At 40.5% G+C, this 22,567-nt stretch overlaps 1 protein-coding gene across 2 annotated transcripts in view; it reads left to right on the top strand.

Moving 5' to 3' along the window:
* prkcab (protein kinase C, alpha, b) overlaps positions 1 to 22,567 on the top strand; it is a 161,105-nt gene that overhangs the window by 124,580 nt on the left and 13,958 nt on the right. Inside the window, exons 6-14 of one of the 2 annotated variants that reach the window (XM_033644716.2) lie at positions 5,249 to 5,405; positions 5,594 to 5,728; positions 9,173 to 9,266; positions 11,827 to 11,856; positions 15,730 to 15,870; positions 16,008 to 16,181; positions 16,814 to 16,905; positions 19,329 to 19,391; positions 20,378 to 20,516. In XM_033644716.2, coding sequence (XP_033500607.1) covers positions 5,249 to 5,405; positions 5,594 to 5,728; positions 9,173 to 9,266; positions 11,827 to 11,856; positions 15,730 to 15,870; positions 16,008 to 16,181; positions 16,814 to 16,905; positions 19,329 to 19,391; positions 20,378 to 20,516 — 1,025 coding nt within the window. The remainder of the gene's footprint in view (positions 1 to 5,248; positions 5,406 to 5,593; positions 5,729 to 9,172; positions 9,267 to 11,826; positions 11,857 to 15,729; positions 15,871 to 16,007; positions 16,182 to 16,813; positions 16,906 to 19,328; positions 19,392 to 20,377; positions 20,517 to 22,567) is intronic. The other variant, XM_033644717.2, reaches the window with a different exon arrangement.

Genomic DNA, 22,567 nt, shown 5'->3' with positions numbered 1-22,567 from the left:
TCTCATTTATAAAGCAGTGCATAGGATCCATACTAAAAATATACGTATGGACACAAGCCAAAAATGGCGTGCGCAATAAAATATTTGACAATTTCTACAGTCAGGTTTCCACCTCACCATCTGCCAGTTTCCTATCTCCAAAATGTTTATAAGCATGGGTCAAATATTTCCCATCAAGTTGTTTTGTGCATATGCAGTGTTTATAAATGAGACCCCTGAGGTCGCAATCTGAATTGAACCAAATATTATTGTCAAACAAAGTTGGTGGCCAGCTGGGTTTTCTTTATAACAAACATAACTAAAAAAAAAAAAAAAGTCCAGTGATATGCTGATGTCTTGGTGGCTAACTAGCAAGCTGTTACATTATTCTTGATGGTTTGTGTGTGCCAGTCTCACAGTCTGACATCATTCTTTCTTCTGTGTTCTGATGCCATCAGACTTTTGGGAAGATCGGACTAACTGTCTGTTTAAGAGTCATTTAAGTTGACTTCATGTTAGTCTAACTTTGTTTTCACTTGGTCAGTTTATTATTAAGAAGATTATATTTTCTTGGTTGCTGGGTTTCAGTGTACTGTGTTCTTCCTCTCCTGTGTTCCTGTGCTGCCTTTCCCTCATTTGCCTATCTACACACCTGCCCTGAATCAGCCTTGTTAGTTCTTCCCCTGCTTTTCTGCCTCGTCACCTTATTCCCCTCAGCTGTGCTCCTCCCCCTTTCTCTCCACCTGCACTTCATCCCCTCGTCAAACTAGTTTGTATTTAAGTCCTGGTTTTCACTTCAGTCTTTGTTGGATCTTTGATTTGGTTGTGCGGTCTAGGTTTTGTTGTTTTCCTTGCTTAGAATAAAGAATGATCTAATCAAGTTCCTAACTACTGCATTTGGGTCCACCTGCTCCACACCTCATGACAAAGTCCATGTTATCATCATCCCCCCTCTTTGTTGGCAAATGATGCCCAAATATTAAACTTGAAGTCCAGCGGTGAAGTTGCTGCACTTGTTACAGCCCCTCTAATATCAGCGCAGACTGGTAATGAAGCAGTGTTCCTTTTTATTTGATGATTTGTGTGATCAATTGACAGCTTGAAACTTGAGTTGTGAATGAATCATAATCTTCCATGCTTGTCTGTCTCTATCAGATAAATGCCAAATGTCATTGCGACCCATTATTGCCATAGTTGCATCTGTTTACATAAACCTCATCGACGGCTATTAATGACATATTAGGGTCTTGAAGGGTTGTCACATTTTATAGGGGAAGATTTCAGCCACAACCATTTGTAACTCTGTTCTGGGACAAAGGGCCACTAAAAACAAGGGGTTTGGGTGAGTATGAAAAAAGGACTGGGACCAAGAGCTACTTTTTACCCCTTTAGAAGAAGCCAGATATTGTTTCTTGGACAGCATTTGCTAAAGTAGGCTAACACCCATGAACCTGAAAGAAATGACCAAAGTAGAAAGTCCAGCACAGGGCAGCAACTAATTATTATTTGCATAATTGATTTATTGATTTGAGGTATCAGTTTGTGCGTAAAATATCAGAAAACAACTTTTAAAAGAGTCTAAAGATGATTAGTTTAATATCATAGAAGACTGAGAAACCTGAGCAAACATTCACATTTGAAAATCTGGAAAAACAAAAGTAGATTTGGGGTATTTTTGCCTTACAGTCAGGCTGTCTACAGGTCCTTAAAAAGTCTTAAAGTGCTCTAAATTGTCTTAATATAAAGCCTTAAGACGTCTGACATTGTCTTAAAACATCGTCTCAAAAATGTCTCCAGCCTGACAAACCCAGTGACTGTTTACAATCATTGGACAGGTTGAAGAATTGCAATAATAAATAGCTTTTATGACAGCAATAAGATTTTGTTTTCTTTTTACATTAAACACATTAAACCTAAACTCACACAGTGGTTGTTATTTTTCCTTACTGTTGATTTTGAAGTGAATCAGTGTGTTTACTTGGATAGAGTAAGGTCTTAAATTTCATATGAGGTGGTATCAAAAAGGTCTTAAATAGTCTTAAATTTACCTTGGTTATATCTGTAGACACCCTGATAATGGACATAAATGATAATCAAACTTAATTTGTCTTACTTTCTGTTTCATCATTATTTTTTTATGCCTCTGACTTTTTCATGATTCATAACTCTAAATTCCCTTAAAAAACTGTTGCCATTCAAACCTCACTGCCACATCCAGCGATGAGCTAAATGTCAAAATAAATCAGATTAAATCTCTCAAACACAGAACCAAATGAGCTGCAGCGACTCTAAGTGACATTTCCTTTTCATCGTTTTGCGTTGGTATTCGGCCCTGGAATATTTATGCTTTGGAGAGAAAATACATTACCACTGTTTTAATGGAGAATCTCGGCAAACGTGTCCTTGTGTGAAAGTTCACACTGACTCCCTGAAACATTCAGATTAGAGCCTTTTTTTACCCTCCTTGCTCGCTGTGTCTGATTACATTTAAATATGCAGAGTGGAGGTTGGAGCTGATAAACAGAGGATTTAGTGTGATCCTGTGTCTGCTCTCCGTCTGTTGGAGTTTTGTTGTGTGTTCACTGTCAGAAACTTCAGATTTATTTTCTCTCAGATGTACCCTGGTGCTCTCTTTCTTACCGTCTTTCCTTCCTCTTGTTTAATCCATGTTGTGTGTGTGTGTGTGTGTGTGTGTGTGTGTGTGTGTGTGTGTGTGTGTGTGTGACTCTCTTGTGCTTGACATTTATTTGTGTGTTCACATGATGTTGCTAAGTGGGGCAGTGTTGGAGTTGGCCCATTGGCCACTTACAGTAGATGTTGTCGCCATGGTGAAAGTGGCATGCTCCCGCCACCCCAGCCCCTCTTACTCCTACCGTTGCTATGTAACAGCACTCCTTTTCTTTCCATTTGTCAGTTATCACACATGGGAAACGTCACGCCTCCATCACATTATATGCTCACCTATTGCCTGACCATGAGAGGCAGAGAGTACACACAGTGTTGTGTAATTATCATCTGTTGTCCTCTTAAGGTTGTTTTAGAGTAGAATATGTGAGACGGACTTTTTAGTATTTTGCAGTGTTTCTTGTTTTTGTTGATTTTACATTTGCATGTGCCCTGACACCCACCAGTGTTATTATCCAGTTGGTGCGGTTTCACAAGTAAATTTTGACAGTATGTTTTGCTCCGCAGCACCTGTTGTCGGCGTATGTGCTGTCCGATTTTAATGAGCCATTAGCTGAGTAACTGGCGACAGAACACCATCCATCCATCCATCCATCCATCCATCCATCCATCAACAAATTCCCAAATACATTTTTTGAGACCAGCTGTATTTTACCATGTAGTCCAGGGTGTATGTGACATTGGTATTTATAATAAGTAACTTTTACATTAAGTATTAAAGAAAGGTCTGTAAGAATATTATTATAGTATATAGACACTTATGAAATTGGTGGACAATATCGTAGGTACGATCATCTCTTAAGTGCAGTAATCTAAATGGCCGGGTGAGATCTGGTTCTGGCCCCTGTACGTTTGACACCCCTGCCTTAGAAGCGTAAGAAACTTTAATTTTTTTCTTTTTCATTTGACAAAGAAGAAGCCAAATTTTCCAAATGTTAAAGTAGCTGTGTGTGACATTCAGAGAATATGTATGATTCAGAGCCTGGGCAGGATTGTCTGCACACAGCTCTCAACATGGAGGTGGCCCAGTCGGTGGCTAGCAGCTAAAGATGCTAACTCCATAGCGCTTACAATGTCAATCAATCAATCAATCAAACTTTATTTATATAGCGCCTTTCATACATCAAAAATGCAACCCCAAAGCGCTTTACAAACTAAAATGTCAACAGTGCTGACTGAGCTAACATAAAGAACTTTTCCGTCCACCTTTTTCATGGGCATTTACAATTTAAAATCTTAGATTGGAACTGAAAATAGATAAATAGATACCGGTAAATAAAATCACAAAAAAAGTTTTTACGCTAGGGGAAAGTGGAAAAGTTGTATTGATAAAAGTTAAATGCAACTAAGTACCATGGAAACAGATTCAGCGAATTAATGATAATGTAATGTTTCCATTGTAGCACAGGGCACTGCAACCTCTCATCGTCATCTCTTGATGGTTTTTAACACACTTAAATGCACACAGGAAGTACAAAGCTGTAATATTAATGGCACAAAACTCTTAATTTCCACTGTCCGGTGTTCTCTCCATTAGTATAAGTTGACTGTTTTCCTTTGTTTGAGCTCTGAGTGACGCTCTTTTAATGAGGTTGTCTTGTTCCGCCCTTTTCTGCAGTGGCACCTGACTGCAGAAGTAGCGCCACCCATTGCTTTCCTCGATGAATTAACTCCCAATATTTGCAAAGCAGTAGTTGACGGAAACATACTTTACAACTTTCTGAAAATTTGGTTAAAAATTACACTACTTTTGGATAGAAACTCAGTCTATTTTAACCCAGGGGGGAACCAGAGGGTGGGCGTTATGCTACTGTGACGATGCCATCCTGATATCAACTGTAATCACCCTATGAGTACTGTGCAGAGCGACAGCAATTAGCCACCCAGTTGGACACACTAACAGGGACTCATGCACCAGCATGCAGGCACACATGGACAGACTACCACAACAACGAACAAAGAAGCTTGGATTACAACACACACAGAGGGAGTGTAACACCATTACTCCACTTTATCTTAACATAACAAATCGCGGTTTGCTGCTGTATTAATGTTCTGAATGTCACAGTGACTTTCAATGTTGTCTGAACACAAGGGGTTGAACTTGGCAGTTTTAGCTAAATACAATGAAGTTGTAATTTTGGATATCTGTTTAAAGAATTTAAGTAACTTAGACTACACATAGAGCTCAAGTACTTGCTAAATCTTTCATGCTACAGAATCTTCAATCTGTAACTTTTGTTTTTAGTTCCCATCATATTTCTCAGAAGTCCTTTGTTTTCACTTCTTTTGCCAGTATTGTTCAGAAATCTACTTGCAAAGAATCAAAACATGAGGGAGATTAATAATCCACACAAATATAGCACAGAGCAGTAATTTCCTAGGGACTGAAGCTCATATCTTTTTTGTTTGCTGCCTGGCTTTGGAGTGACTCTCAGTGACTCACCGCCCCATCTCTGGCCACTTTAACCCCTGAGTCAGTGTGGAGTCATGAAGTATCTGAATCTGGCTCAAGGCTCAAACACACAGACACACACACACATATGGTTACATCTTCTCTCGCTGTCTCCCTTTCATCTTCCAGTGGGGGAAGCAAGGAACCTGATTCCTATGGATCCAAATGGTTTATCAGACCCTTATGTTAAACTCAAGCTCATCCCCGACCCAAAGAACGAGACCAAACAGAAGACCAGGACCATCCGTTCCTCTCTTAACCCCTGCTGGAATGAGTCCTTCACCTTGTGAGTCAACAACTCTGAGTGTGTCTGCTGTTGGGCATTTAATTTATGACAAGAATGATCATTTTACATTATCAGAGAAACTCAAATGGTTACAAAATGAATATAGGAGACATTTTAAGGACACCATTTTATCCTTGAATTCTCTGCCGTCACATGTTTTCCCTCTGTATGTCTATGTGTGTGTTCAGTAAGCTGAAAGCATCAGATAAGGACCGCCGTCTGTCCATCGAGGTGTGGGATTGGGACCGAACCACTCGCAACGACTTCATGGGCTCCATGTCGTTTGGAGTGTCCGAGCTCATCAAATCCACCAACTGTGGATGGTCAGTCAGTCTTTCTTTGTCTCTTTCTCTTGAGAGGGTGAACATATAATGTTTCTGATTCTCTAAAACATCAGCTGGTGTGAGGGAGTTGTCATTTACAGCCAGCAAAGAAATCACAAAGACATCACATGCTGGATTTATACAGCATGGTACATCACGTAAAATAGTAAAGCTGTACCAGTTCTGTAACGGTGTCACGACCAGTGTTTCTTAAACGAATGAGTGATCAAAAGTGTAAAAGGAGATTAAAGCTATAATTAAAAAAAACACTGAATTTCTTTAATATTCTGGTAGTATATAGACTACAGAGGCCTTGAGAGGCAAGTGAGGAGAAAAAAAAATCTCGTAATCCATTTTCCAAGTCTGATCTCAACTGCTTAAGTGTTAATGACTTAAGAACAGGTGGGAAAAAAAAGTTTTGCCAGGGTAATCTCTCTAAGTTCCTTAAAAATACTCTGTAACCAAATGGGGAGAAGAAGAGTTTAATTTTTTTTTTTTCCGTCAGAATATTTTGTTTTTTGCATACACTGTAAAAATAATGGACGTAGCCACCATCACGTCACCTGTTGTTTGTGGATTCGCTTTTTGAAGCCTTGAGTTCGGCATTTTGTTTGTCAACATCTTGTTTTTTGAAGGCAAAAGTGACCAAATGCTGCCAAGAGGGTAGAGCTGTGGACAATTGACCTATGGCTAAGCCACGCCCCCTCCACTCACTCAGACAAAATATCAACATTCAGTGACCAGCGCTATGGCAGGTGTCACAGTACACGGCATTTCGCAGCAGGCAATTTATGATTTTTGGAGACATAACGATCAAATTTTGGTGCATCAAAGTGCCACTGAAGTTAAGGTTTTTGGCTCAGAATATGAGAAAAGGATAACAGCCTTTTTACCATCTTTACCAAGAGTGTCTCTCCGTTAGTTTGGTGCTACAGTATTTACACTGAATCATTCAGCATAACGTTTGCCAACCTTTGTTATCTCTGCGATTACAGATAAATTAATGAAGCTAAGCTCCAGAAGTTAACGTTAGCTTAACTAGAGCCCTTTGGACAACAGCTAACAATGATGTACGATCACCAAAGTACAAAACTAGAACAAAATAGGCTAATGAACTCCCAGCAAACAAGGTGACATGATGAACAACGCAGCTAGGAGCTAACATTAGGCTAACTTTAGCTAATGTTAGCTAGAGATGTTAAAGATAACTTTATATTTCTTTCCAGCAAAGTGACAATGTGTTGCCTCAAACACAATGTTGACTTACCTTAGAACAGATGTAGACATTCTTGTTAATCTTATTCACGTTGAGTTGATGTTGTGGTCTAACGTTACTGCACAACTTTATCCAAAGGAGACACTTTTCTCGGTTGAGATGTGGTTTAGGAAAGGGTAAAAAATACACCCCGTCGCCCAGCCTCTCAGGATACCCTGTGTCGGAGTTGCATATACCCCATGCACACCATTTGACCATTTTTAAACTTCCGATCTCAGAAAAAGCTCTTAACACCAAACGAATGCTGTAATGCATTTCAATGGACGTCCAGGCAGAGAATGTCCGAGCGTATGGGAATGGCTATACGCACTGTGACTGGCTAATCGCGTTTGAGGGTGGGGGCTTAGCGAGTCAATTAGACTGTCACCATCAGCCTGCTCAGACCGGCCAGTTCACACAGCTGCAACTTTTGTCTTCAACGTTCTAAAACGGTTTCATCTTGTCACAAATCTTTGGTCTGAGCTGGGTTTTAAATATGTGTAACTTTGGGCCTTAATGAAATGTGAACAGGTGAGTAATATAAAAAGTCACCCCTCATACAGTTGTCATTCAGAGGGAAATGAGTTGTAGAGACTGAGACCGTTTCTTCTACCAGGCTGTAAACATTTTTATTCTCTCTGTAAAGTTGGACATTTTAACATGGGGGTCTATGGGGATTGACTGGCTTCTAGAGCCAGCCCCAAGTGGCCATTAGAGGAACTGCAGTTTTTGGCACTTCCTCTTGGTCTGTTGTTAGAGTATTCACTTGGACACAAGTGTCTGAGGTGCACCACTAACCCATGTTCTAAATAGAACTAGAAGCATTCATGTTTCCTTCCAGTTAGTTGTCTCCATTCACTTTGAGCCAAAGGTTCATTGTGCGTTGCCAAGTTATATAACATTAGTGTGGTGTTATTTTTCAACCTGTTTCACAGATGCAAAACAAAAAGAAATTGGAGAGATTATCCTGGCAAAACCTTTTTTTTTCCAGCTCTTAACAGGTCCAGTATGTAGGATTTAGAGGCATCTATTTGCAGAAATGGTATTATTATAATATTCATAAGTATGTTTTCACTACTTTATATTCCTCTGAAAGCATGAATTGTTGAGTTTTCATTACCTTAACTTACGTATAGAGTGGGTCTTCTTCTATTACGACTGCTATGCTCATTTACAGTAGCCTAGAATGGACAAAGCAAACACTGGCTCCAGATAGGTCGTGTTGGACACTGAAGTTCTCCTACATGTAATCTACACCCTCATTCAGTCATAAACACTGGAGAGAAAACAAATTAGATTAGGGTTAGAAAATGGATCACCACTTTTTTTGTTCTCATTGCTCTTAGTGCTTCTGTAAATAAGTGAGTTGCTCTGATTGGTTATATAACCTTTATTCAAACAGGCGTTGAAACTGACATCAGAGTACACCTGGGGAAAAAAAAACAAAGAACAATAATATATAGTAGAAGTAGAGTATAATGACAAAAAACAAAATTCAAAGCAGAATATGAAATGACATAATGAATGAATAATAAATATGAGTACTATGGAGTGCAGTGAATGTGGTTTCAGTAGTGTGCTAACTTGTGAGCGTGATTCTGCCCTGGCCCACACCAACTAACCAACATCACTACAAAACAGCAGCACATTGTGCTTAAAACAGATGTAAACACTGCGGACTCCATCAGTTTAACAGACAGCACCTGTCAGCGTCATTTCCTCGTCTCGATGTCTTTGTCTGCCTGCTTTGTCTCACACTGATAAACACACACTCACACTCCACGGCCATGTTAGCATACCTGCCGCCACCCAGCCTAAACTGAGCCTGATCGACTGCTGCTTTGAGCACAGTTACAAAGCCCCAGGAAATACCTGTGCACAGACATGTTTGGTGTCGGCAGCGTCGCGAACTACTCCTGTGTGTGTTTGTCTGCTGTATGTTCCAGGTCATTAGACAAGTGGCCAGAGGATGTGTACATTAGAGAGGAAGTAGAGCCTAGTTGGCACTGCTGACGAGGAGACCTGCAAACACTCAAAAGGGGAGAATCATCTGCTGATTATTGAAGTGGTGCAGAGATGTAAAGTTTTATTGCTGCGTGGGAAGACAGAGGAAGAGATTCATGGATGATGGAAGAAAATCAGATAAAATGTAGATTCACTTTTCTCCATCTCGTCTTTTCCTCTCTCAGGTACAAGCTGCTGAACCAGGAGGAAGGAGAATATTACAACGTTCCCATCCCCGAGGTGGACGACGTCAACCTGGAGCTCCGACAGAAGTTTGAGGTGAGGTCAGCTCAGGTCATGAATCCAATAAAGCCATAAGCAGGATTTCTCTGTCACACATGCACACATGTGTATTGTGCTCATTCACTTCTTCCCTCTTGTCACCATGGTAACTTCATCCTCTTCCCCGCTTGTGCTTTTCACCCTGCGTGCCAGAGTGGGAGATCACTTTGTCCTTGCGTTAAAGTGAATGCTCTTGATTTTTAAAGGAAAATCCCCATATGTATACAGGACAAGCTTACAGTGGACAAAGGAATCACGTACTGGGAGCGTTATGTAAGAAGTGCAGGTGCAGACGCAGATGATAACTCATGATGCTCACACCTGTTAGTGGGAACAGTAAAGAGGTGGCTACTTTTCAGCAAACCCAATCCAAACTACACCCCTCAAAAGCAGTTATAAGGAGGTCGGAATAAACATAAGCATTAAAGTATTTGCTTAAACAATCAATTACAGCTGTCAGAGGAGTCTGTAGATTCAATATGTCAACATGTACGACCTCCCTGTGCACCACTGGTTTTGTTTACAGTGGGACATGACTTGGAAGAAAAAAATCATATAGATGGTTTAAATCCGTGGTTCCCAACTGGTGGGTCACAGTCCAAAAGTGGGTTGCGAGTACATTCTGAATGGCCCACAAGCTGTATTTTTAAATATAGTGAAGTTCTGGCACAGAGCTTTTATTTTGAAGTACTGTTTCTCGCTGCAGTCAGTGACGAATGGACAGCAACTTGACAGAGACAGCAAACTAGCTTGATGGCATAGCCAAACACAAGTATGATGCTGAATGTATTAAACTGTGTGGACCTTTGAACTAATGACTAAGGAGAAATCTGGGCCCTGTGACTGCACCAGTTGGGAACCACTGGTTTGAATGAAGCCCAGAAATGGTTTATGTTGAAAAATCAACTTGAATGATTCGCTGTTTCTTCTTGCTCTCATTTGACTCAGATGTAAAGCACAACACAAGGTGTAAAAAACAGTTTTTGCTGTTTAACTGAGTCCTTGTTTCCACCAAACCAGACAAACACCAGGAAACAAGCTTTTTCCTCCTTACTAATATGTCATCCTTTTTAGTTATTTGAGTTATTTTGTATGATTTTTCCTTAATATTATTCTCTCTTAATCATGCTTCTTGGAACAAATTATTCCCTTCGCATGTGTCATTAATTTAAGTTAAAATCATTCATATATTACATTAAATCTGTCCACCACATTGTTGCAGAGACTCTGTACATTTCTGCAAACCACAAATTTGTACATTTCGTATCATATCAAGGGATGTAGTATATGAGCTGACTTGGTCATTGGGAGGTGGAGAGGATGGTGGATGGTGTGACACCAAGGCAAAATGCCTGCCAAGCTGAAGACTGTTTGAGACCCCCAAAAAACAAATGGGTTGTTTTCTAGCAAGTTATTGTTGGGTTTCCAGTGGCTTTTAGCCACCAGTCATGGGTGTTTTGCAGTGACCTGTCACTGTGTTTCCCCCCCGGGATAGTGGCACTAAATGTGGTTATTTTTTTAACCGAGTCATCATTGCATTTGCTGCTGGGATAGTGGCACGAAAAGCCAGTATTTCAAGGTCTGATTTTGTGCCTGAACATAACCACATGTTAACCACAGCATTGTTAAAACATACAGAAATTAAGTCTCACTTTATAATAATGCACAAATGTAAGTTATCTGTGGTTTGCAGAAGTGTACAATGCCAACATTGATTCAGTTGTAAGTGCATACTCATTTTATAACTGTGAACTCTGCTAAAAAAAAAAAAGTGAAACAATCATGTAAATATGATGCCTGATAAATTTTCTACTTAGCAGACTTGCTGTTGCTGTATGGACATTAAAGTTAAAAACTGCCTGAAAGAAAAACACATTCAAACCTCAAAAACACTACTGTTTGCTCTGTAAATGGTTGGTAGTTGTGTGTAGATGATCCTTTAACTAGATCTAAGGAAATATCCAAAGCAGCAAACTCTTGCCCTCTAGTGGCCGATGTGTTTACTGCAGTGAGGTCTCTGTGACAGTAACATCCTTGCTTTATATAAAACTCATAACATCTTCACACCCATATCACTCTCATGCAGGTAGAAGGTGGCGGATATATTAAACACTGCATTGTAAACAAGTGCAAAGACATATGGGACTCAAACTGAGCGAGGGCAGTTTTATTAAAGTCCAGCTCTGTGTGTATGTGTGTGTGTGCACACAATACTGAGTGTAAATGTCATCTCCTTACAGCAGCTCTCGAGACGCTGAGTCTTGTTGTTTTTAATTTTCTTTCTCTCTCCATGATGTGCAACACTGACCTTGACTTTCCTCTGAGGCTATAGCGTCTTCACACAACTGCACGGTTGCCGTGGAAACTGGGGCGAGATGCAGAGATGCAACCAGATGTGACAGAAAAGGATGTACTCCGCCTGTGTTCATTTTCATCGCTATTGATACTGTCACTTTCTTTTCCCAGCAAGACACACACACACACACACACACACACACATACACACAGCAGCTAACCTTTGACCGCACTAATAAGTGAGTTTCTTCTTTTATTCTAGGCCTGCCAGTTAAATATCCACTATCTCAAGGTAGCTCTTCTGCCTGCTCCGTCTCTATTTCTGCATCACGCTCACTTTACTTACTGTATCAGGATTGTTTGTGGATCTCTGCCGGGCTTCCACAAATTAATCTGATTTACTAACAAAGGCTCTCAACAGCTCATAGTTGAACCAGCCCAAATTGCTTGCTGTAACTCCTCTCACACACACTAAACACTAACTTTCTCCTTCTTTTTGTCTGATGCTTTTTAACATAAACACAAACTGAAAGGGACTACATATAATTTGAATATAAAGGAACGAGTCAGTGATAAATGCTGAGGATTTTACAGCACCTGCAGCATCTGCTCTGCAAAGGTCAGCATCTGCAAAGTCTGACATTTGCAGCATTTGGCTTTACAATGCAGACAGGAAAGCAGCTGGTGTTCCTCCAGCACAAAAATATAACAGCCCAGATTTCGACATTAATATGTATATGAAATTTAAATCAAAGTGCAGCACATATGTACTCCCTATTCTACACACAAACACCACACAGCATTGTTAGTAAATTCGTGGACCACTCGGGCCTCTGTCGGTGTCACCATCTTTACCACGATCAGTGAACTGTCATTGGCCAAGAGAGCTTCACACTCGCTCCTCATTGGCTGACAGTGTGGTCCACAGTCCGCCCTCTACTAGTCCACCTTTGGCGTGGACTATAGAAGGCTGTTAGGACATGAAGCATGGATGGACACGTATGCACTGTGACAGTTTGAGTGAATGCACACACAGACAGCTGTTCCATGTGTGCATGCAGAATCTCTCCACGCGGTGGCAGTGTTATATTCATGATAAAACTGTGGTGTGGCTGCAGTGTGCGTGTGTGTGTTTGAATACAACTTTGTGTGGCCACTTACATAAATATTCCAACTTTCGTTTGTGTTGAAACAGGTGTGGTTTTTGTGGGCTGTTTATGACGTGAAGTTGTTTCATTTTTATGTAAGCAAATGTTAGACATGTGCAGTTTGTGTAAATGTTCTGTGATTTGAAAGTAAAGGTGATCTTAGAGCAACTATTTCAAGCTGCAGAACAACATCGATGTAATCAGGGCTGGGTTGTAACAGGTTATATTTACTGCTACATGGATTTGAGTATTTTTTATAAATAAATTATGCTTCTAATACCCCTTTTCCATCAACATGGAACAATTTCCAGTCAATTTGCAGCACCTAATTTGAACTATTCGGAGCATAGATTGGTTTACAAACCTGAAAAGTTGGCTGCTACCAAAAACTAGCAGGTACCTCAAATGCAACCGATGATGATGATGATGATGATGATGATGATGATGACATCAGTGGGCATGTCATGTTCTACAGGCTGGATAGAGTCTTTCACGTAATAGTCTTTACATCCTCTTATTGTTAACAGTTGGTCCAGCCTTGGTTTTGGATAAAAAACAAGTATTTGTAACAACAGAGCAAAAGCTTGCAGGTAATCAATGCAATCCACCATCTCGCCACGACTGTTAACATCAGTTGTGTACTATGCAATGCCCTCCGTTGATGACACATCCTTGATTATAACAGTTCTGCTCAAAACTGGTAGAATGATGGGCTGGTTCTCAAAAATTCCCAACAGGAATCCCATCCCATCCCAGCTGTCTCCTCTGGGACTCAATTACACCTGAAATTAAATGCAATCACTTCCTGCACCTGGCGGCAGAACCCAGGGTCAAAATGAGAACCTCTCCCCCAGCCGACACACCGATTCACTGTTTACATTACTCCGCTCTTAATTGACTTGCCCAGGTGTGCATGTAGAGCCACTTAACCCGAGTCAAATATGCGGCAATTGTTATGTCGAATATATTACCACACTGAGTAAAGAGTAGAGAAACGGTTGGCGTGGCAACAGCTTCTCCGCGCCCCACCAGTCGCCTGTTTTCTCTATCTGACAGAAACAGACAACGGCTGCAGCCCTGATGGGAGCCGGCAGGGTCCTAATTGCCCTTTTTGTTCAAAGACACTTGGCAGGCCGTTCATTAGAACAACGGGGAACCTTGCGACGCTGGCACCCCCCTGCTGCCGGCCCTGCTGAATGTCTGTGAGGATGTCAGTGTCAGTGGGGAAAAAATAGATCACTGTTCTCTCTCAACATAAATGGAGACACAGAGTGGAGACACTTGATTTGATTCTGAGTTGTTAATATGTAGCTAACCAGTATTTAATGAAGGTGTGGGATGTTAGTGTGTCCACTAAGGCAGCTTGTAGCAAATGAGGACATAATAACTGCTGAACAATTACAGGATTTATCACCATGTATTAGAATGTAATGTAATGGCCAGCATGCAAAATACAGTAAATATGTATTGAATGGGACTGAAAATGTAACAAATCACGTAACACCGAGAATCAATATGGTATGATTGCATGAAACATCACTTTATACTACATTGCATATAATAAGCTTTATCATAAATTTACGTCACTGACAGGTTAATGCATTTTCAACCCATTTCGAGAGATATTTTTATCACATTTTAAAATGCTTTTGTGGTTATTGCATTATCAGTTATTAAAGCGATACCCCAGAATGACCATTTGTATATAAATTACTCACTCCATGTTAAGATGATTCCACAGTGAACCAGGAATCCAAAAACTTGGATTGGAGTAAAAGAGGTCCGCAAATAACAACAGCAATTCAATCAGGGGAGACAGGAGAGTGAAGTAAAGATAATATTTAATACAGAATATGAGTGCACAAATTACCAGATCATTTGTGCTGATTAACATTTAACAGAAGTCTTTGGCGCTTGGACACCAGAAGGAGATATTTTCTGATCGAGGGACATCTGAGCAGCAGCAGGATAAATCCCCACATGGAGTCCAGACACTGGTGGTGGTGGTGGCTGATGACTCTGAGGCGGATGGCTGCTGAGGCGGATGAGGCTGATGAATCCGTAAAGACTAGGTGGTGATAAGAGGTGGACGGCAGCAAGAAAGAACTACGGCAGAGAAAGAACCATATTTAAAATGAGGAGCGGTAAGATGATAGGCTGACAGAGAGGGTGTGTCGCCGTGCTATTGGTTGATTGTGAATCAGCTGATGACTCATGACAGACCCAGACGATGACACCTAGAGATAGTGAGTGAGCATACGTGCAAGGAGTGAATGGCAGGGTGATGAAGAAACTTAGAGCCTGAGCATGAACAGTATTGTCGTCCTGACTGAACTTTCGCAAGAGCTTCATGACTATATGTAAACATCCATTTATAAACTCTCACACAGCTCGGACAGTATAACCCAAGTCTCATTTATCACACAACAACACAAACAAGCTAATTCAGGCAGTGGTAGAGCTGCAGGTACTGTGTTCAGTCTTGCTGTGAAGAGAGCATAGATACGTTTCATGTTCAGTTCAGGTTCCTGCTGGAAAGTACTGAGCATATGACTGGACAGATGAGACTTGGATCAAACTGCGTGAGTTGCAGAGAGTTTGTCAATGGATGTTTTGACCCCTATGAGGTTTTTGGATTCTTTGTTCCTCACAGAGGAATGTGAGAAAGGTTTCTTTATGCGTTCAACGCAACATCGGGTGAGTTATTGATACACAAATGGTCATTTGGGGGAGTTAAGTTTTCAGTTTTTAGGATAGAGATTATATCTAAGTGAAAGGCTGCAGCACGACACACAATCCTACTGTGATTAGTAGCTGATGAGACACTTCTAACCAAGAAAAAAATGAGTGTCTCTCTGTGACTCAGACTCTCTGTGAAAGCAAGATGTGACTCCAGACCAGCTGTTAGACACCAGCATGACGGCTGACTCAGCGCTCCATGTCTTCTAATGTACATCTGATATAAATATTGAATGTATGTTTGACTTTAATGCCATTTTCACTGTCGCACACCACAGAAAGCCAAGCTGGGTCACGGTAAGAAAGTGATCACGCCGTCAGACCACCGGCGGTTCAGCTTGCCCTCAGGTAACATGGACCGGGTGCGACTGAGCGACTTCAACTTCCTGGCCCTGCTGGGGAAGGGCAGCTTTGGCAAGGTGAGAGCCAAGACCAGAGATTTGATTAATCATTGTAATGCTTGATCAGAATGCCTGATAGTTTGGATTTGTTTGGTGTTTCAAAAGCCATGATCTTTTTGTTTCATCGTGACCCTTGACGTCTTCATCAACTGCAGGTGATGCTGGCAGAGATGAAGTCGACAGAGGAGCTGTACGCCATCAAGATCCTGAAGAAAGACGTAGTGATCCAGGATGATGACGTGGAATGTACAATGGTGGAGAAGAGGGTCTTGGCCCAGAGAGACAAACCACCCTTCCTCACGCAGCTCCACTCCTGCTTCCAGACTGTGGTGTGTGAAAAACTTCAGCCACAGTCGTGGTTATTTTCTACACTTCCTACACTGCTGCAGACACACACACACCAAAAAAATATCACTTTATTTTAAGGGTGCCACTGTGCTCCCTTATCATTCTTTCACCAGCGGTCTCTTCAATCCCTGACGCTTTAAACCGGTGTGTGTTTGTCTGACTTCCATTACGTCTGTATTTGCTTTTCCTGCTTACGTTTATTCCCACTCTTTTGCCAGCGCCCCTGCAGAGAAAATTGATACTGAGCTGAGACCACCCCTGAATACGAAGTCTCCAGCATGACGTCAGCTCTGTGCGTAGACAGGGTGACTCAAGGAGTCTTTAATAAAAACTACATTTATTGATCAAAGCTACCTGATGTATAATACAGGTATTCGAGCTGGCCGCAGCCTCCATCCTGAAAGAATAGATCATATCAGGCTTTTCATAATAGCTCTGGAGGACCAGGTGTTAAGATACATTATGTGTGTGGTGCTTTTTATTCTAAAGATAATTATCTGTAATGCAGTGCTGGTTTAGTGTGCACATATTGTACTTTTCTTTGTGTAGCATCCATTTAGAGCTGCTCTTTGTCAATAACATCTTTTCTCTCTTTTCTTTTTTTTCAATGTAGGATCGGCTGTACTTTGTGATGGAGTACATCAACGGGGGAGATCTTATGTATCATATCCAACGTATGGGCAAATTCAAGGAGCCACAGGCAGTGTAAGGATCTATATCCACATGCACCTGTTCACAATGACAAAGACATTCAACATTCAAAGCAAACAAAGCAGCAGCACTGTGCTACACTGATATGTAACTCTTAAAATTCTGATAGTTTGTGTGCAAATAACTGCTTTTTATATTTATTTTTATAATTTTTTGGATACCTTTTGCTTTCAAAGGTCCAGTGTGTAGGATTTAGAGGCATCTATTAGCAGAAATGGTATATAATATCAAATGTCATGTTTTCATTAGGTTCTAATCACCTGAAAGTAAGAATCGTTTAAGCAACAGCTCAGGACATGCCGTGGTGTTGTGATTATATGACAGCGAAGAGGCGTTGTGCAGCCCGACACAAAGCTGTGATATAATCTCACAACGTATCATGGCGGAGAGGGAGCTATTGCTTTTATAAAACAGTTACCAAGAACGTTTAAACCATTTAAATCAGGAGTGTCAAACTCATTTTAGTTCATTAGTTCATACAGCCCACTTTGATCTCAAGTGGGCCGGACCAGTAAAACCATTACATAGTAATCTAAAAATAACAACAAGAAGTCCATTCTGGAAACGTTTATCCATTTACAAAACAAATATCCGAAGAAAAATATGTGCAACTTCAACAGAATGTCTCAGTTTTTCCACATTCAGTCAGTGGACTAATCAATTTCACTACATGTGACTTTTTTTCAAGGTTTTCCACTAAAGTGGGAACTATTGAAGCAGCAGGTGAAGTCATCTGCTGCCATTTACAGTCTGAAGCTTTGTCAGTGTGATGGTTTGCTCACATCAAATGCAATGCAAATTTTCAAGTTGCATTACTTGCGTGAGTTTGAACGCAAGAGCATTTTGTGTCGACTCACTTCATACGCCAGTAATTCAAGTCATACGCAAGTAAAAATCACCAAATCAAAAAAAAAAAAAACTTCCGCTGGTACATTCTCAGCATCATATGTCCTCAGAGGATCTCAGTGCTGATTGGTTATCGTCACTGCACATGAGCATATGACGAGGAATTGCTCTACTCGCTTCATTCGTTCCGCTTAATTTGCACAATAATTTTGCTCATTTGTGTCTCGTCCATCAAGCTGCCTGGCAGGAATTCACATCTAATCGTGTCTTTTGATTTTACATATAATTCACTTGTGTGAATTGTTTCGCACCCAGTGTGAACACAGCACCAGGCACTGAACAGGGTCCCACCCATATTGTTTTAAGATAGAAGTCTGATGACAGTATTTTACATAATTTCCAGTATGATTAAAGCTAACCACAGTACGTATTCATTCTTATTTCAGAGAGCTGTATTCTGGTCGGGGTGAAAAGCCTCTGAAGCAGCATTTTACTTTAAGTATTGACCCATTGTTAACACACCTCTTAGCCTTCACATTCATAAAGCATTCTTACAAAGAAATAGACCCTCCTGGCTACCTACACATAATACAAGGTCATTGCACTGCAACTTAGAACCTTGTTATTTTTTATTTTTTTAATCACAGATAGATTTTATCATTTAGTTATTTATTTATATTAATTTGTATTTTGATATCTATTGTGCAACTACTGAATAACTGCCCAGCATCAGTAGGATGACCTTGAAATCTGCTTGTAGGCTTGCACGTTTTGTTAGGTGAACGTGTGTTGCTTGCCGTGGTGAGGCTGTTACTCCACTTTCTCCAAGCTTTGTTCACTAGTAGCTCATTTTCTTTCAGTTAGTTGGCTTCATTTTTACATATCACTGCACGTTATCTTTTAGGTTCTGCAGATTCTTCCCTCGGAAACATGCACTCCTCAATCCACTCCTCCGTAGTTGGCTTAGGCCCCCACAGCGGTTGAAGTTAACCTTAAATGGATTCATGTTGCAACAGTTTGTCAGCCAGATAACTAGTTTGTTACCAGTTTCTATGGTTACAAGGTTACTCAAAGTGATATGGAATTGTGTAAAGGAATTATATCACGGCTAACAACCAATCACATTGTTTAATATGACCTGTCCGCTTTATAATGTGATCTCATTACCTTAGAATGAGACATTTACGTAAACATACAGAGCAGATCCTCTCCCACTGAGTCTGCCATGTTGTTCAACAATAGCCCTGAATAGAAAAACCAAACTGACTCTAGTTAGGCCCATTTGCTTCTTTTGCGTCGGCCACCATAGCTCTCCTACACGCTTGGCACAAGGGGAAAGTGTCAGTTCTGCAACCTCACTGTCAGATGCCACTAAATCCTTCACACTAGACCTTTAAGAGATAGTAATAGTCGACAGATGGGGAATAATGGTTCATGGTCAGTGTATGAGGTCACCCCAACATTTATGTATATGTAGTCCTGAGGGTCAGGGATTCTTGCGTAGTGCTTTTTTATTCACTAGCTGTCTATTGTGAAGATGCATATTTATTCTCTCATTTTCAATTTTGCAGGTTTTATGCTGCTGAGATTGCTGTCGGTTTGTTTTTCTTGCACCGAAAGGGAATCATCTACAGGTGAGTCAGAGAGAAACCATTTTTTATCTAATGACGAGATGCATTCACCTCAAATTCATCCATTCCTACACGGGAAACAAAACACATGCTGGCTTTTTACATTTTACAAATCCATCAGAGGAAAATATTTTAGATGGATAGATGAGGTATTGTATTGTTGAAGAGAAATATAAAGGCTACCTGTGTGTTGAAAATCAAAGGAGTCAAGTGTGACTCATTGAAGACAGAGAGCAAAAAAGGAAAAAGTGAAAGGAAGTGGTTTGGAGGCAGTGTAATGGGAGGAAAAACAAGATATGGGAATTGAAGTGAGACAAGATAAAGTAGACATCAAGATGGACAGAGTGAAGCAGACAAAAGACAATCAGGAGATAACAGACAAGACACTAAGAGAGGGAAGGAAAAGTAAGCAGGTCCAGAGACAGAATGAATGAAAGAAAGATTAAAAATGGACGTGTAGATTTGACTTGCTGTGTGTACACCGCACAGCTTGGATACCCTCAGGAAGGAGACAAGAGCCCATACTGATCCCCCTCATGCAAAAAAGCAAAAATAGATGGGACAAAAAGAAATGCTTGACAGAGACGAAGGTCACCCTGTTCCTCTTCACTACTCCAGCTAAGGACTCACATCCATTCTGCATATCTCACTAGCCTTGTGCTTGGCATCGTGACACTGCTTTGTGACAGATATAGCTGCCAGGAGTGGTGAATAAGGAGGGGAAGAGAGTGAAGAATTGAGACATGAAACACGCAGACACTGACTGAACTGTAAGAGCGAAAAAAACGGAGAGGAAAAAAAGATTTCAAGCCAAGAAATTATTGTTTGTTTCCCAGCATATGATGCGTGCTGCAGTCAGATAAACTGCTCAGAGAGGTGGCAGTGGTGCAGAGCAACACTTTTCTGTGCTGCTCCTCTCTGGACACATCACAGCAGCCGCAAATCCAGACAGAAAAATGAAAAATGCTCACATCCTGTGTCTGCTGCAGGGATCTGAAGCTCGACAACGTGATGCTGGACTCGGAGGGCCACATTAAAATCGCTGACTTCGGCATGTGTAAGGAGAACATGTATGAAGGCATGACCACACGCACCTTCTGCGGCACCCCAGACTACATCGCACCAGAGGTGAGAATGAGATGTGGAAACAGGGCCCAGATCACAGTAATGATTGTGTTGCACCTTATTTTTAGACTCTCTTGTCCACTATATTATGGATTTTTAATTGTGGGTGATTTGCCATTCATTAAACCCCTGCCCTGAAAAGACATCAGCCAATCATAGCTCGGCAACTGTAGCCAAGCACAGCAGGAGTGTCAGTCATTTTCTCCATGCCAAACATTTTGCTGCGGACAAAATGACAAAATGTGTATCTCCCCATATTTATTGCGAGAAACGTAATATAAACACTTGATAGTAGAGCATCATTTGTGCATTATAGAGGGGATACATTTTGAAGTGGACCAAAAATACTGTCTTAAATTAATCGTATTTCCCTTAAACTTTTCCTACCTCTCGATATTCACCAACGGCACGTTCTGAAGTATATACAAAATACTTGATTGTAGGGCAGAGACAGCTGGACCTGGTGCATTCCAGAGGTTATGTAATTAAGTAATAATACTTTGTTACAGTACCCAAGTATTTTTGAGAGTATCTGCACTTTACTTGAGTTTTTATATCTCTGTCAACTTTCAATTTTACTCCACGACATTTCCTAAATTATAAGTTTAGTCCAATACATTTCACCTAAACGTCTCGGTTACTTACTAGAAAGTAGGGAAGGAAAGGAAGGAGGAAGGAGGGAGGAAGTGATGGATGGACTAATGAAGGAATGGGAGGAAGGGAAAAAGTGGATTTTGTTCTTTAAATCCTTATTCACTATGAAAGACCATATCTCTTCACCTGCTCTAATATGGATAGCGCTCCCTGGTGATTCCTGTATTCTGTGGAAAGTGAGAGAAAAGGGAGAGCTAACAGCAAAAAGAAAAACAAAGAAAATGTTTTTTTGGGGGGAGGGATGTGAAAACTGAGTCAAAGGGGCGGGAAATGGATAAGGTGTGCTTAAATACTTTTAGTGCGATAATGGATGAGATTAAGGCATGGTCTTTGTTCCCGAACTCAGTCATAAAACTTCTTAAGTTGTTAAAGAGACCTTGTTTTTCTTTGAGTGTAGCCTAATGTACGCTCCATTTTTAAGGTGGTGTACGCTTTGAAAGGAGAAATAAACTTAATAACTCTAAAATTCTGCCTGCTTGCTGTTTTACAAAGAGCATTTTTCTTTATTAACTACTTTTACTTTCAATACTTAATTACATTTAATATAAAATTACATTTGATACTTAAGTACAGTGAATATCAGATGCTGTAAGACTTTTAGGAAATATGTACTTTTACTCAAGTATGGCTTTCAGTTACTTCATCCATTATCATCCACCATATTTGTTCCATAAACACTCACGCTGTGTTAGCCATTCCCAGTTAGCCTACAAGCTAACAAGCTAACAAACAACATAAACAAATAAAAGATGCTAACTACACTAACGATTCTGATACATCTGCTCGTCGCTGATTTTGGTGCATAACGGACTCCTCATCTGACTGAGGCTTAAACATGTGGCTGAATCTCTCCGATGTTGCCCCTGTCATGCTAATGTTAGCCATCATGATGTGCACTGCTCTTTCACCAGTCACCCTCACACCTTTCAGGTTTTATTCTTTTGTTTAATTGTGTTTTTTTTGTTTTGTTTTTGTTTTTTATGAACTGTGATATACTGTACTGTATCTAAATATATTGTATACTCTAGGGTAAATAGTACTATTCTTAGTGAATAGAATTAGGTGTACAACAACAAATCGAAGCCTTTATTTACACAGAGTAAAGAACAATGATGATTCATTATATATTATTCAGTACTAAGATGTTTGTTTGGTTTGAAATATGTGCACATGTATTTTAATATCCACTCCCATCTGTCTGCTCTGACTCATGAGGGAGCACATTGTCTCACAGGTGGGAGGTGAGGGAAACCCTTACTCCCGGTTTCTCACAGGAAACTTCATCTAAACGGGTCTCTTTCCAGATTTTCTGGGCTTTAAAAATAAATCAGAGACGACTCAATAAGCATTTTTTTTCCCACTGGACAGTGAATGCTTCATAATAACTTCATGAGACATCT

Source organism: Epinephelus lanceolatus, chromosome 18 (assembly GCF_041903045.1).
Source record: "Epinephelus lanceolatus isolate andai-2023 chromosome 18, ASM4190304v1, whole genome shotgun sequence".
In the NCBI taxonomy this organism is placed as follows: domain Eukaryota; kingdom Metazoa; phylum Chordata; class Actinopteri; order Perciformes; family Serranidae; genus Epinephelus; species Epinephelus lanceolatus.
Note: the sequence above shows the minus strand (reverse complement) of the source record. Positions and strands in the feature narration are given on the sequence as shown.